Source organism: Zeugodacus cucurbitae, chromosome 5 (assembly GCF_028554725.1).
Source record: "Zeugodacus cucurbitae isolate PBARC_wt_2022May chromosome 5, idZeuCucr1.2, whole genome shotgun sequence".
Classification (NCBI taxonomy): Eukaryota; Metazoa; Arthropoda; class Insecta; order Diptera; family Tephritidae; genus Zeugodacus; species Zeugodacus cucurbitae.
In genome coordinates this window covers 60,374,247-60,389,572 of record NC_071670.1, presented here as the reverse complement: position 1 = coordinate 60,389,572, position 15,326 = coordinate 60,374,247, and the positions used below count along the sequence as shown (strand labels likewise).

The following is a 15,326-nucleotide window of genomic DNA, read 5'->3' as shown; positions in this document are numbered from 1 at the left end:
ACTAAATAGAATTATAAAAAAAATAAAACTAAAATTTTAAAATTTGATAAATGGCATAATAGTATTGGTTTATAACAAATCAAAACCATAAAAAAATATTAAAATTTTTTCACAAATTCTAAAATGTCCAACATAAACCCATAAAATTAAAATTTTTTTTTTGAAATTTGTTAATTTTAATTTTTTTATTATTTTATTATTTTATTCGAAATTTTTTTCCAAAATATTTTTAAAATTCAATAAATTTTTTTTAAGACTTCACTTTTTATTCAAAATAGTTAAAGTTTGTTTTCTTTCAATGTGTCGACAGACAAAAAAATATTTCTACGCCTAAAATTAAATGTCTGCCATAAATTAAGGCTTACACACCTGTTTACATAAATTTACATACATACATACATATCTACACATTTAAGCACCCTGTTTCCTCATACAAAATCTCCCCGCATGGGAAGCACTTTATAGAAGCAAACATAAATATTATTTCCTACTTCATTAGCATTTTAAGTTCGTACAAAAATAAACAACAACAAAAAGCATTAAAAAAATATGCAAAAAATTTTATAAATAATATGAATTTTATGAATTGTCAGCGCAATTTGTTGGCCGGCAAATTTTAAAATTCCTTACAAACCATTTGTAGGCAACAGCAGCGTGTGGCCTGTGCGAGCGCACACAAAACTCACACGCAAGCAAGTAGTAGCTACGACAACAGCACCACCACCATCAACAACAACAACAATGCTGAGTATGTCAACACAAAATGACAAAATGTCAAAATCATTTTACACACAAGACAACTTGACAACTTGAGCAATTTTCGCTGCGCTCCTCTGCTGTCGCTCTATCTACTGTTCTTGCTACTTTTGCTGGTGGTGGCAGTGATATGTATATTAATGTTGCTGTTGTTGTTGTTGTTGTTGTGCATTAATTTTTATATTGTATATTTTGTTGTGTTCTTTTTGATGAGAAATAGTGAACAGGTATGAAATTATATATGTGTAGTATATAGGTGTAATCACCTCCAAATCCACTGTAATTCTTAGTAAACAGCCAAAAACATGTGCTCTTCTTCTACACTCCCTTCATACATATGTATGTATGTTATAAATTAATAAAATCGTTTGTACATTGAGGCAGGCTGTGTATTGGAGCGAAAGCGTTTTTTTTTTGTAAAAGATAGCAATTTGTTTGCCTGATTGGCAGCTGATAGACTACACATGTTTCCTTTATTTTGTTTTGATTTCATAATTTCACTATAATCAGACGATTGATTAGCTTTTTGTGATGGAAATTTTTGCCGTTAGAGTTTTACAGAATTTGCTAAAAATCAAAATTTAACACGAACAAATATATTTACTGATAACATCAGCTGTTAGTATTGAACAGTGTAAACAATTGTTGCCATGTTAAATGGTTTTACTGTTAAGCAGTTTATTGAATATACAAAGAATACGACGAAATGAAACGTGTAGAAATTATAATTGTTGTGGAAAATTGATACAAAAAATAATAAAAACTTTTAAAATATGCATAGCAGTAGAGTTGTGCTTCTAACAGAGGCTCTGTTGCATTAACAGTACACTGTTATGTTATTAAAAGCTGCTGTAAGAAATTTTTAAAAATAATTTTTTAGCACATTTAGTACATTTTTATTGAAAAAATAGTATATTTTGATGAAAAAAAAATTAGTAAGCAAATATTTAGCTAAACATAACCATTTGGTAACTAGTTGTGTAACCAGTTAGCTATTAATATTATGGATTTTTAACAATTTTTAAATAAATTTTACAGCTTTAAATCTGTCATAATTGTCACTAACTCTTCCGCTTTTAGTAAAGCTAAGCAACCTCTTCATATTTGTCTTTGAAAGCCATAATTTCGGTACTAACTCTCAATTACTGTTGACCATTACTAGACTATCTTTAAAATTTTGCCATTTTGACACTTTCTACTACTTTTTCTATAGAATTCAACCAACAAAATGTATATCAGTAGCTTGCATTCAATCAAAGACAAGATTATGACACAATTAAGAACAACAATAAAATTTCTAGTGTTAGAAGTACGTATTCTTGATGAAATTTTAAGTACATATTTTTATTTTTATAATTTTTAGGCTTTTATGAAGATTCGTAAAGCCATTTTGACACAAAAAAATATTTATTTTTAACAACAAAAAATACAAAAACAACCTAAGCGTAGGCAATTTAGCTCAACACCTTAGCATATATGTATACTATATGCTCATAAGCACGTAACATATATATAATAAATAAAACAACAACAACAATTTTATTTGCAATCCATTAAGCACAATAACAACAACGGCGTGTCAGCGTGACGTTAACTTCGCGAATGTCGTTTTCCTCGATGACGCCTTAAATGGCCCGCGACTGTCAAGTGCGTCCGCGCTTGTCCGTGCGCCTGCAACGCCTGTCTGCTGCGCGTTTATTGTTTCATTTTCTTACTTTTCTTTATTTTATATTATTTAATGTTTTTTCGCGCACACACACACACCTGTTCGCGGCTAGTGACTATAGACCGCAACACGCCACCCCACCTCTCTCTCTCTCTCTCCAACTGGCGTATAACTAACCTCGCTTAACTGTTTGTGCGACGCCAATTTATTGGCTAATTTTGTTGTTGTCAACAATTTGCAGCCGGCTTATGAGTCAATTGGCAGCATTGAAAATGCATGCACACATACATATATGCATATAGCAGTGTATATGTGTGTGTTAGTGTGCGGCCGTCCATTGTTCGCTTGTTAGCAACAATGCGGTTTGTTTATAAACAATTGCAATTGCATGGCACTGTCAATAGCCTCGTTGTGAGCAATATGAAAAGCAGCAACAACAACAACAACAACTATGAATAATTGCATTGTTGACAGCTAACACATACACACACATACACATTCATACATGTCTGTCTGCATATATAAAACATAAAAATAAGTCTGTATGTATTTAAATGCATAAATAAATATATATATTTCTGCCTCTGTATGTGCGCTGTTATTGTTGTACACCACTTCCAATGCAATTATTACCGCGTTTTGCTATGCGCCCACTGCTGTGCGATGATGTAATTAAATATAAATTAACATAAATATGCAGCGCGTGCTGCGTTTAGCGTTGCTGTTGCTATTATTATTGTTGTTGCTGCATTATTGACTTTGCGCGACTCAACGCGTTTGCTGCAGTGATTTTCATTGATTTTTTTTTTTCAAGCTTAACCTAATAGTTTTCTGCTTTATTTTTGCTATTATTTTTCTTTGGTTAACACTGTTCATTAGTTAGTTACCAAGGTGTTATGTAATATATTTGCAAGTGATTTAGTAATATGCACTTTAGTGGTGTGCTAGTATGAGCGTTTGAGTATAGAGTAATTAGTAACATAATACGCTGTGATTGCTAGCAGGAGTTAAATATAAATTGCAATGTTTATTTTTTAGGAAAAAAAAAACAAAAAAAATGTTTAATATTTTTTTTGGGAAAAAAATAAATAATCATTTATATTTATATATTTGAAATTTTACAAAAAAAATTTTTTTATTATTTTAATTTTTATATATTGAATTCTTTAGAATTTTTTAAATATAGGCATATTTTTGCTCAAATTTACAAAAAAAAAAAAATAATTTAAATACTTTTTTATTATTGTAATTTTTATATATTGAAAAATATTCTTCAGAATTTTTTAAATATAAATTTTTGTTTAAATTTAAATATAAATTAATTTTTTTTATGATTTTTTTTATTAATTTAGCTTTGTGTTATACAAAAAAAAATATAAATAAAAAAATATATTGTTCGTGTGTAATAATAATTTTATTTTATATCAACAAATTCGAATTTAATTTTTAATAATTAAAAAAATTTGATTGCTTTTCTAAGCATTATTTTTAAATAAATTCATCAAATTATTTTTTTATTTTTACCATAACTTACAAATAAAAATTTTATTAAAATTTATGAAAAAATTTCAAACCAGAAAGCGATATTTTGCATCAAATTTAAAATTAATTCAAAATTTCTGTTTTATTTTATTTTTAATTTAAAAAATCCTATTTATAAAATTTCTTTATATTAATTCAATAAAATTGATATGATTTATTATGATTAAAACTATAAATTAAATAAATTCTTCAAATTATTTTCATATTTTTAACATAATTTACAAATGAAAATTTTGCTAAAATTTAGGGAAAAAATTTCAAACTAGAAAGCAATATTTCACATAAAATTTTAAATTAATTAAAAAATTTTGTTTTATTTTATTTTTGATTTCAAAAATCATATTTATAAAATTTGTTTAAATTAATTAAATAAAATTGGTTTGATTTATTTTGATTAAAACTTAAAATTAAAATCATAAAAATTATAAAAAAAATTAATTATTTTAAATTGATGTAATTTTTAACTTAATTATGAAATGTATACTATTTTCTTTAAGTTCAAACTTTAAATTCAATTTATAAAAAATAATTTTCTTTTATATAATTTCTCTCAACAAATTTTAAATTTTTTTTTTTCGTAAAAGAATTTTTGTGAAATTTTTTAAATAATATTTATGCATTTTTTTTTAATATTTCTACTTGGAATACATATTGAAAAACAAAATTTTCAAAACTAAAACATACAAAAATTAATTATGCAATATTTAATAATTTGTACTAAAATTAAAAAAAAAAATACTACATTCAGTACTTCCAAACGCCACAACCGCAAAACTATCAAAAATTACAACTAATAAAAAAACTTGCCGCGTCACATATTTTTGGTGATAAGACAGCCAATGGAACGCATGGAAAAAATTCCACTAGCTCCAATCAGCATTTATGGGCTTGCACGTCCCACTCTGAGCCACAGCATTAATTATGTATAAGCAATTAAATTTTTATAGTATAGACGTATTTTATTAATAGTTGTCTCGTACGCAGAATTATAATTACAACATAATAAACACACACACACAAACAAATAAGCAAAAATTTATTATAGAAAAATTTCAATTTCTATAAAAAAAACGACTTCAGTGCTCATCTCTAGCATGAAACAGCGCAAACATAGTGATGGTCAGCATGAAAATGTCAACAGCAAGCAATGAAGTACGCAGCTGGAGTCACACAGCTATATTTGACTAAAAAATATTTTTAATTACACACACATCCATACATACACACAGCAATTTTTATGCACACGCACTCAGTTGGCTAATGGCGGCGCCGCCAGATGCTAGCTAATTGTTAGCAAAAACAAAAAATAATAATAATCATAAATTGAGTTACGAACATTTTTCCTCATACATATTCCTCTACAGACATAATGAATTATATTAAATTTATTATTATTATTATTATTAATATTAATATTCGCCACTCAACCGCTGCGGCCAATTTACGTGACAATCAACTGAAGTTTATTTGAGCACTTATTAATATAATTTTTTTAGCCACAATTATATAGTATTAGTATATTTTTCATGTCTAGTATTAGCGCTTCTTCTTCTCCGGCTGCTTCTTCTTCTACTTTGTCATTTTTTCTTAGTTTATGCGCCATAAATATTTTTTGTGTCATTATTTATATGCGCGTGCAACAAAAATAAATGCGAATAGAATATTCTATTTGCTAAGGCTTGACTGTGTACTAACCACAACACTCAATAACAACAACAAAATTCAATTAAAGCTAAGGTCAGTGTTTTGAATGTCTATATTTGGAGAAAAAAAAGAGATATAATAATATGAAATGTTCACGAAAGTGTTTGCTTGCTTGCTAGTGACCATAAATGATGAATTGCATACACTGAAGCATAAAATAGGCTAACATACTTACAAAGTATGTATATAACTAACATTTCAATATTTGCGTGTTTTGATCATTTTGAGTTGATGAGTTATGGCAGAAGAGTGCGAGTTATGGCACTTCAAACTAGTATATTAACCCAAAGAGTACAAAATATTTATAATTTTACAGAAGTGCTGCTAATTTCAAGTTAATTTTTGAAAAAACACCAACTAGTCCGCAACTAGTTACATATGGTCCAGTTGGTTTTTAACTATATTTTAACTGTATGAATAACAAAATACAAAAATAAAGCTTTGGCACAAAATTCTGAAAAATAACCAGTTTGAAACTGGTTTCAAAGTAACTAGTTCATACGGTACTAGTTTCGGACTGGTATATAAAACTTGAAAAATGTATTTTTTAACAAAAATAATTATATTTCTCATTTATTACAACAATTTAGAACAGAGATTACTATAAATGGTCGCTTGAGCACTAGTTTGGTACTACTCCATAATTGCAAAATGGCTAAATTCAAATAAAAATGAATGAAAATATAATTTTTGAAGCGATAACAATAATTTCAAGCTGTCGTCAGTTCCATATTTAATTATTAAAAAAAAAGTAATGGCAATAAGTGTGATTCTATGAATTTGTATGAGGCGTTCTTTGGACCTTTGGATCTATAGTTATATATTCATATAATATATATGTACCTGTGTCACATACAATTGACGTAACTGCATAAGCAAATTATTATCAGAAGCGCAAATGCTTCCTCAAAATGCTAAGCACGTTGCAGAGCTTGCTGTAGTTAAAACACACACACACACACAAGCAATGTTTTAAGCAATTCCATTTAAACGAGATATATCTCCAATTTTTTCATTCATTTTTTGAAGCAGCACAGCATTTGCTGGTTTCTTGTTTGCTGCTTTTATAGTTTTTTTTGTTTAATTTTTTTATTTCAATTTTTTTATTTATTTTTTTTGTTTGTTTAAGTTTTCAGTTTATGCTAAAATTTCAGTACACGTACGCAGCATTTTAACGAGCAAACAAAACTCCACTATCAAAGCAAACATACATACATATAAACAGACATGTGGTAGATACATATGTCTTTTCATATCAAGAAAATATATTCCTCGACATAAAAAAAGCCAGTTGACTTTTCGGCCATAAATTAAGCGCGACAGTGTTTGAACAGCGTGTCCTTGGCAAGTGTCAAGCTCAACGGCGGTGACAAGTGTATAAGCTAGCGCTTAGCGCATGATTTTGGGTGGAAGTTAAGGCGCTGTTGATCATACAGCGCACATACTAATGAACATATATGGTTGCTGTTTGAGTGTCATGTGTCTTATATATTTTATATATGTATGTAGATCTGTATATATACTTATGTATGTATATATATATGATCAACCTATTTGTATATAAAGCACACTCCTTGCCGGCATTAATTTCTCGTTTATTTGCCTTTGTGAATGGTGAGGCGCTACTGGTGTCAATAGCCTGAGAAGTACCTATGCTGTTACGCCCACAAAATTATAATAAAGTTAATATGAAGTTCATAGAATGGGTTCAAGTTTTCATAGGCGCCCCTAAATAAACATATCTGCGAATTTTGTTTTTGTTTTTTTTTTTTGTAAATTTTTTTTCATATAATATTATGTTATTTTATGATATATATTAATTTTTTATATTTTTTGTGTAATTTATTTAATTAAATTTTTAAATATTTTTTTTTTATTAAAAAAAAGTTTTATAAAAAAAAATAAAAATAATAAATTTTTTTACTTTTAATACCAAATTTTTTTATTTAATTTTTTTTTATTTAAACATTTTTTTTTATTTAAATTTTTTTTTATTTAAAATTTTTTTTATTTAAAAATTAATTAAATAAATTACACAAAAAATATAAAAAATAATTAATTTAAATTTAATTTTTCTTAATTTTATATAATTATTTACATATGTATTTAAGTATTATAAATACACCCTGTGTTACAAACTTTTATTAAAATATCTCAACTCATCCTTCAAAAAAATACTTCCTCAATGGCGTGTAACTACATGTGGCTAAAACCAATAAAAAATAAAAATTTAAAATAAATCACTTATAAAAATAACAACAACAAAATTACACAACAAATAATTTAAATAAATCAAAGCAGGCGCACGTAGTAATCTCTTCCGCCCACGAATTACGCACATTTCATTATTTACACAACCATAAATATACATATATGTATAAATTACTTATTTACTTGGATACACACATTACATGGCTTTGTCATAAAAAGCCTAAGGAAATAAAATGAAATGAAATTAAAATACATTTTACTTCCTTTAAATTGCCGCGATATCAGCGTCGTTCCGCATACAATAAATTATTTATAACATGCGCCTATACACACATACAAACATACATACTCGCATATGTAAATATGTACATGCATGCGCGCAGTAAGGCACGCTTGAGCGCATTTCATTTCCCCATTTACATAGTGAGTGTGCTTGACTGACATACCTTTATAAATATATGTTTGTATGCATGTATAACCAACGCCCTGTCTGAGGTTACGTATACGCCCGGTAGACATTTACTTATTTAAATCATTCGCAAGTACCCTGTAAACGCTTGTAAATGAGGAAATAAATATTTTTTTACACACGCCTGAGAATTGAATGAATGAATTTTTGTGATTATGTGGGTGGAGCGTGTGCATTTAAGGTATCAATTTCGCATTAAAAAGCTAAATAAGTAATAAAAGGAAAATTTGATGTGTGGTGTTTTTAAATATATTTAATGAGAAATTTGAATAATTTCATTAGAAATTTCAATCGAGATCAATTTACTAAAAACATTTTTTGCAAGTGAAAACATTCGTTAAATTTTTGGTAAAAAAATTGTGGCAACTCTAAAAAATAAATAAAAATTCTTAATTAATTTCGGTAATTTAATTAAATTTTGCTGATTTTTCGTTATTATTTTTTTTAATTTTTCACTTTTCAAATTTATTTTTATTTTTATAAAATTTCAAAACGATTTTTTAAAAAATTTGTAATAGTGCAAAAATTCGCACAATTAAAATCAGTATTTTTTTTTTAATGAAATCAATAATTTTATCCAATTTAATTCGCAACCCTGTTTAACAAATTTAATAAAAAATACCTAAAAATAAATTTTCAACATTTTCATAAAATATTTTGTGGTTGAAATTAGTATAAATATCGTTCTCTTTGACTACGTTTTCAGCAGTAAATTCTGTTTTTTTTTTTAATTACTTAGTAGTCGGTATTTAAGAATAAAATAATAAAAAAATTAACAAAATATGGTAACTCTGGTTGAAAAACACCAAATAGTTTCACGCAATGAGCAATCAAAAATAAAAATTTAATTTTTTTCTTAATATCGAAAAATTTTCAATAGTCAGTTGGCAACCCTGAAAAAAAATTATTTTATTACGACAATTATATTTACGTGTAAGTGTCTATTCATCGGTATAATAATTTGTAAAATATTTTTTTTCTATAAAACTTCAGATAGTTGGCAGCTCTGACAAAACATTGTTTTCATTTTTAAATATTTTTTTATATTCTGTTTACATTTTATAATTTTTTTCCCTTTTACTATTTTTGTAGTATAATATTTAATAAAAGATGTTTTTCTTAAAAATTTCAAATATTTGGCAACTCTGCCAAAACATTTTTTTTTTAATTTTAAATATTTTTTATTTTTAAATTATTTTGAAATTTTTTTGTTTTCCATTAAAAACCAAATCAACTTCAATTTGGTCATAAGATTCAATACCATCGCTTCATTTAGCCAAATACTATCATAAATGCGATCAAAATAACTAATTTATTGTCGAATTATCTTTGCCAAAATCAGTGGCACACAATCAAAATTGCACGAAGACTCTATAAAGCGCACAAAGCTACAAATTAAAAATCAAAAAAAAGCTTGCAAGTAAATAAAATAAAATACAGAGAGAATCTATGGAGCGCACACATATTGCAAATAATTGAATCGAAACTAAATAAATTATTTGCAAAGCTAATTTGTGCAAATATACACGAGCCATACCAAATTGGCCGATTGTCTGTCATTTACTTAAGGGTACAGCAAAAATACAATGAATAAAACAAAAGAATCAATATTTACTTTTTCGGACGGACAACAACAGCTGCAACTGTCATAATGCGCGATGTGAAAGACAAATTTTTATTTATGAAGACCACAGAGGGATTAAGTTCATATTTCTTCTTTTTTAATATTTTGACTTGAGCGCTTTATGATTTATGCCAACAGTGTACAAAGTGGCTGGCGAGGAGCGCACGCACTCATACACACACGTGTGGATGAGCGCTTTGTAGTGTCGATAATTTGTTAGACGCCGCGATAAGCCATGTAAAACCAGAAGTGTTGAACGCGTGTTGAGTTTACTAACAACTTCACGCGCTTAGGCTCAAGGACGCGCGCACGCCAACAAGTTTAGCATTTCAATTGATTTCCAATATGTATTTTGTATATATTATCATTATCTTTTATATCTCCTCACACAATCTTCCACCAATTAACCCTTGCTTCTTCTACTCTCTTGCAGACAATATGTTGGCCGCGCGCCACAATCCCGCACATCGTAACAGCACCTCGAGCGATGCGGCCGCCAGCGATGACCTCAACTCCAGCTCCAGCAATGAAGACTTGAGCGCCGTCTACGCGGTGATGTCGCAACCGGATAAGAAAGCTGGCAATAAGGCGCGCCGCAATCGACAGCAGCGCCGCCGCAAGCGTCACGATGAGCAGAGCGCCAACGACCAACTTCAAGCCATTCCCATGGATGTCGATGAGGACAGCAAAGAGAATCGACGTCCCGCACAGCAGCAACAACAGCAACACCAACACCAACAGCAGCAACAACAAACAGCAAAGGCCACCAGCGTTAATTTGCGTAAGCAGTGCACTAAAGCAGCTGCTTTGAAGGCGGTCAATAAGCACAACAACAACGGCAACAACAACAATAATTCTAAGGTTAATGGCGGTGCACACGCGCTCACCAATTCAGCATCGAACTCATCAGTATGCAGCGCACTCTCCTCCGCATCATCCACCTATTCGCTCTCATCTTCGGCCTCGAGCACTTCGTCGGCCGCGAGCTCACCCACCAATTCGGCAAATTGCTCACCCACTGCCTCGCCCACCGCCAGCAAGCGTAATGCGGAGAATTTCCGCAAGATCGCACGCGCACTCGCACCACCGTTGCGTCAGCACACCAAACTGAATATGTCGGAGCCGGAATTGGTGCAGCAGTTGCGCCGTTATATCATCGATCCGAATTTGTTGCGCGTCTACGGTTATCCCGTTGAGAGCGCCATACATGAGGGCTGCATTGAGATCTACAAGTGTCTACCACGCCCTTCTGGTGTACACACACATCACACGTCCACCAAAACGGATGTCGTCAATACAGTCGATGGACTGCAAGTGCACTACACGTCGACCAGCAGCAGCACAACGACCACCGCCAGTTTTAAAACACAATGGACACTCGGCGGTGATAATTCAACAGATTCGGGTCAAGGTTCAGGCGACTCCAGCCCACCCTCAATGGACTCGGATTCGAGCGAAGCCGGTGAGGATGAACCCGCCACCACGACAGCATGCTTCACACCCGACGGCAGCTATCAGATATTCTCACAGTACGACCAGTCGTTGGAGAAGCAGTGTGTACGTTGTATGCGCACCTTCCACGTCACCGAGACCGGTGAGTACCTCAGTTACGAGAGCTGCACTTTCCACTGGGGTAAACTGTATAATCTGTACACGGGCAGCAAGGGTTATACCACACAATACACCTGCTGTTCAGGCACTAAAGATACAGAGGGTTGTTCACGCAATCCGTTGCATGTTTGGACCGGCGCTGTGGTCGGCATTAATGGACCCTACACCGATTTCGTGCATACACGTGCACGTTGCGATGACAAACCGACGAAAGTGTATGCGCTCGACTGCGAGATGTCCTTCACCGGCCGCGGACTCGAAGTGACCAAGGTGACGGTCGTGGGTTACGATGGTCAGCTCGTCTATGAGCATTTCGTGCGACCCGAAGTCGAAATTGTCGACTATAATACACGTTTCTCGGGCATTACCGAGAAAGATCTCTGCGCACACTCGAATAAGAGCGTGAAGACGCTCGCGGAAGTGCAGCGCGATCTGCTGCAACTGATCGACGCCGATACTATACTGATCGGTCACGGGTTGGACAATGATTTGCGTGTGCTGCGAATAGTACATAAGTGCATTATCGACACATCGATCGCATTCCCACACTCGAGTGGTTTCCCCTATCGGCGCGCGCTCAAGAACCTGACCAAGGCGTGTCTCAATCGCGACATACAGTGTGGCGATGCGGGGCACAGCAGCTTCGAGGACTCACGCGCCTGCCTGGAGTTGATGTTGTGGAAAGTACGCAAGGAGATGCGACCGACGGCGTATTGAGCGAGTGGATTTGGAGTGTGTATGTTTGAGAGGGGGTTCAAGTGAAACAGTGGGCTGTTTCACTGTTTTTGTGTGTCTGAGTTTAAGTGAGTGTCTGTGTTTTTATATACATACATATACATATTGTATATTGTGTTCGTGTGCGTATATATATTGTAACTGGTTAAATACTTGTAAATGAAAATGTTGTTGTTTTATTTTTTTTTTTTTGTAATTTACAAGCTCTGTTTCATTTCTTACTAATTAATCAGGCATACGCAAAACACACAAACATACATACAATTATATATAGTATATAGAGTATATAGCGTATATGTTGTAAAGTTTAAAGTTGAGTATCAACTTGCTGGCGCTGTCCAAACGCCGTGACTCGCGTCAATTATGTAATTCAAAACCGTACCAGAAGAAAGTGGGAAATCTCTTAACTATTATTCAAAAGCTGCTTGATGTTCACATTACAAAAAATGGAGCGGAATTATTTAAAAAATGTACTGATTTATTGCTGTGATTTTTTGCACTAGCGCGCGCTGTTCTCATTTATATTTTTCAGTTCACCACCTACGTAAATTCAATGGAATCATGATGAGTGAAATCGAAAAATGTTTTTTTTTTTTTTTAACAAGAAAAAGATTTGTTAAATACACGAAAAATAGACAAAATGAGTGAAATGGATTTTTTTTTTCAAAAATCTAATTTTCAAATAATTTTTAAATTATAATTTTTTTTTAATACTAATTTTTTTTGTTTAATTTTAAAAATATTTTTTATTTTAAATGTTTAAATTTTTATTTTTACAAAAAATTTTAATTATTATTTTTCAAAAAGTTTTGAAATAATTTTTTTTTCGAAATTTTTAAAATTACAATTATTTTTTCCTTCAAATATTTTGAATTTAATTTTATTTAAAAAAAAATCAAGTTTGAATATTTTTTTAATTTGAAAATTGTAATTTTTTTTATTTATTTGCTTTTCAAAAATGTTTGAAAACTAATTTCCAATTTTTTTAAATATGTTTTTTTTTTCAAAATTGCTTTCCATCTTTGTTTTATTTGTTTCTTAAATTTTTATTTATTTTTTTTCAAAACTTTTTCAACATTTTTTCCAAATTTTTTTAAAAATTTTTTAAAATTTTTTCAAAACTAATTTTAATTTTTTTTATATTCTTTTGAAAAATTTGTTTTTTTCTTATAAAAAAATTGTCTAAAATTGTCTAAAATTTTTTGTAAAATTTCACTCCAATTTTGCCAAACTCTAGTTTTCGTTCGAAATACATTTTCAAACCAATATTTGTAAATACAAATGTTCAATAGGCATATAAAAAATATCGATTTGCAACCACATTCATAAGGAAACATACGAATATTATTTTATGTATTTGCATTTCATAACATTTTTTTTACACAAAACGTACATACAAACATACATACATACATGTAAGAGCTACGCTAGAGAGTGTAGTTCAAATTTTACATTGTTAATGTTAATTTTTAACATTGTTAAAATACCTACATACATACGATTTAACATTTGCAACTTTTTAGTTCATTAATTTACAATTCATTTTGCATAATAACATGTTATTTTTTTTATTTATTGACGATTACATCATTCATTTACGATTAGACAAAAATATTAAAAAATTACAAAATAAAAACAAAAAAAAATTATTTTAATACAAAATAATAATTTCGCTAAGAAAAAAATAAAATTAAATATAAAACACAAGTAATGTCCAAAAAACTAAAAACATACCTAAAAGCACAAAAAAAATATATTTTTTTTAAATCGTTTGTAAGGTGGTAACACATTTGTTGACCTCCCACCATTTTCATGCAAAATTAGTTTAGTAATTTTTTTTAATACTAGCTGTAAGTTTACTACGTTAGCAAGCATATATACATATATAAATATATATATCATTTTGTAAAAGAAAAGCAAGAAATATAAGTTGTAATTTTTTTGTAGCGTTATTGCGAGAAATATTGTTTTTTTTTTTAATATTAAACATTTTGCATACAAAGGCAGGCTGTAGGCCAAAAAAGAAGAGTTGGTAAAAGAAAGCAGTAAAAAAATAGAAATATTTTTTACAACAATGTTGCGCTGTTTATAATAAATAAAATTATACAAACAAACATACATAAATATGCAAGAAGCATAAAGTATGAAAAAGCAAAGTAAGAAAAAAAATAAAAATATGTATTTGTAAAGCGAAAAAAAAAATTGTAAAAAGATGTTCCTAGTTTTTAAAAATGATTAAAACTACATATACATACACATAGTATATACAAGCAAACATACATACATATGTAGCACAAGCTGAGCATATAAAGGTTGTTAAATTTTCTTGAAGAAAAAAAAAAAAACAAGAAAAACGCAAAAGCAAAAGCAAAACTTAACTTAACAAAAAGCAAATGTCAAGCAAAGCAATGTTGTTATTGCTGTTTTTATGTATTGTAAGTTTTTCTTCTTCTCTTTACATTTACTTTATTATGTTTAACAATAACTCGATTTTCACACCTTTGTATGGCGCACATTTTCACTAGTGTCTGCTTTACTATTAAGTAAAAGTAAACAACAACAACAACAAAATGTAAAAAACAAACACACAAAATATATATACAACAAATCAATTATCAGCAAAACTTAAGCCTTGAAAAGCAAAATGGCAACAAAATGCAAAATGCAAAAACAAAACAAAACAAAAAACAAACCTAACGAACATAAAATGTCATCCAACACTTTTGTTGAGATATTTTATGGCTGCTAAAAAATAAAGCTCGATTTATTTTTTACGATAATTTGAAACAAAAACAAAAAATCTCTTTTTATTTGCACAAGTCACGTGCTTGCACTGGCAGTGGTAGCTGTGGAGGGAGGGGGTGGGGTCAGTAGTTGAATGGATCGTGGAAAATCAAAAATTTAACTGAAGGGGTAAGTATATGATTCAAATATAAAATGGACCAAATATCGGCAGAACTGCGAAAAATAGAAGGAGGCGATATCGATTTCACCTGTTTTATGATACA

At 30.1% G+C, this 15,326-nt stretch overlaps 1 protein-coding gene across 6 annotated transcripts in view; it reads left to right on the top strand.

The window, feature by feature from the left end:
• Positions 1–15,010, top strand: part of LOC105219502 (transcription factor mef2A) — a 112,779-nt gene extending 97,769 nt beyond the window's left edge. For all 6 annotated transcript variants that reach the window (XM_029045105.2, XM_054232184.1, XM_054232182.1 and 3 more), the window contains one exon: positions 10,406–15,010. In XM_029045105.2, the coding sequence (XP_028900938.2) occupies positions 10,406–12,300 (1,895 nt within the window). In that variant the 3' untranslated portion in view covers positions 12,301–15,010. The remainder of the gene's footprint in view (positions 1–10,405) is intronic.
• The last annotated feature ends 316 nt before the right edge of the window (positions 15,011–15,326 follow it).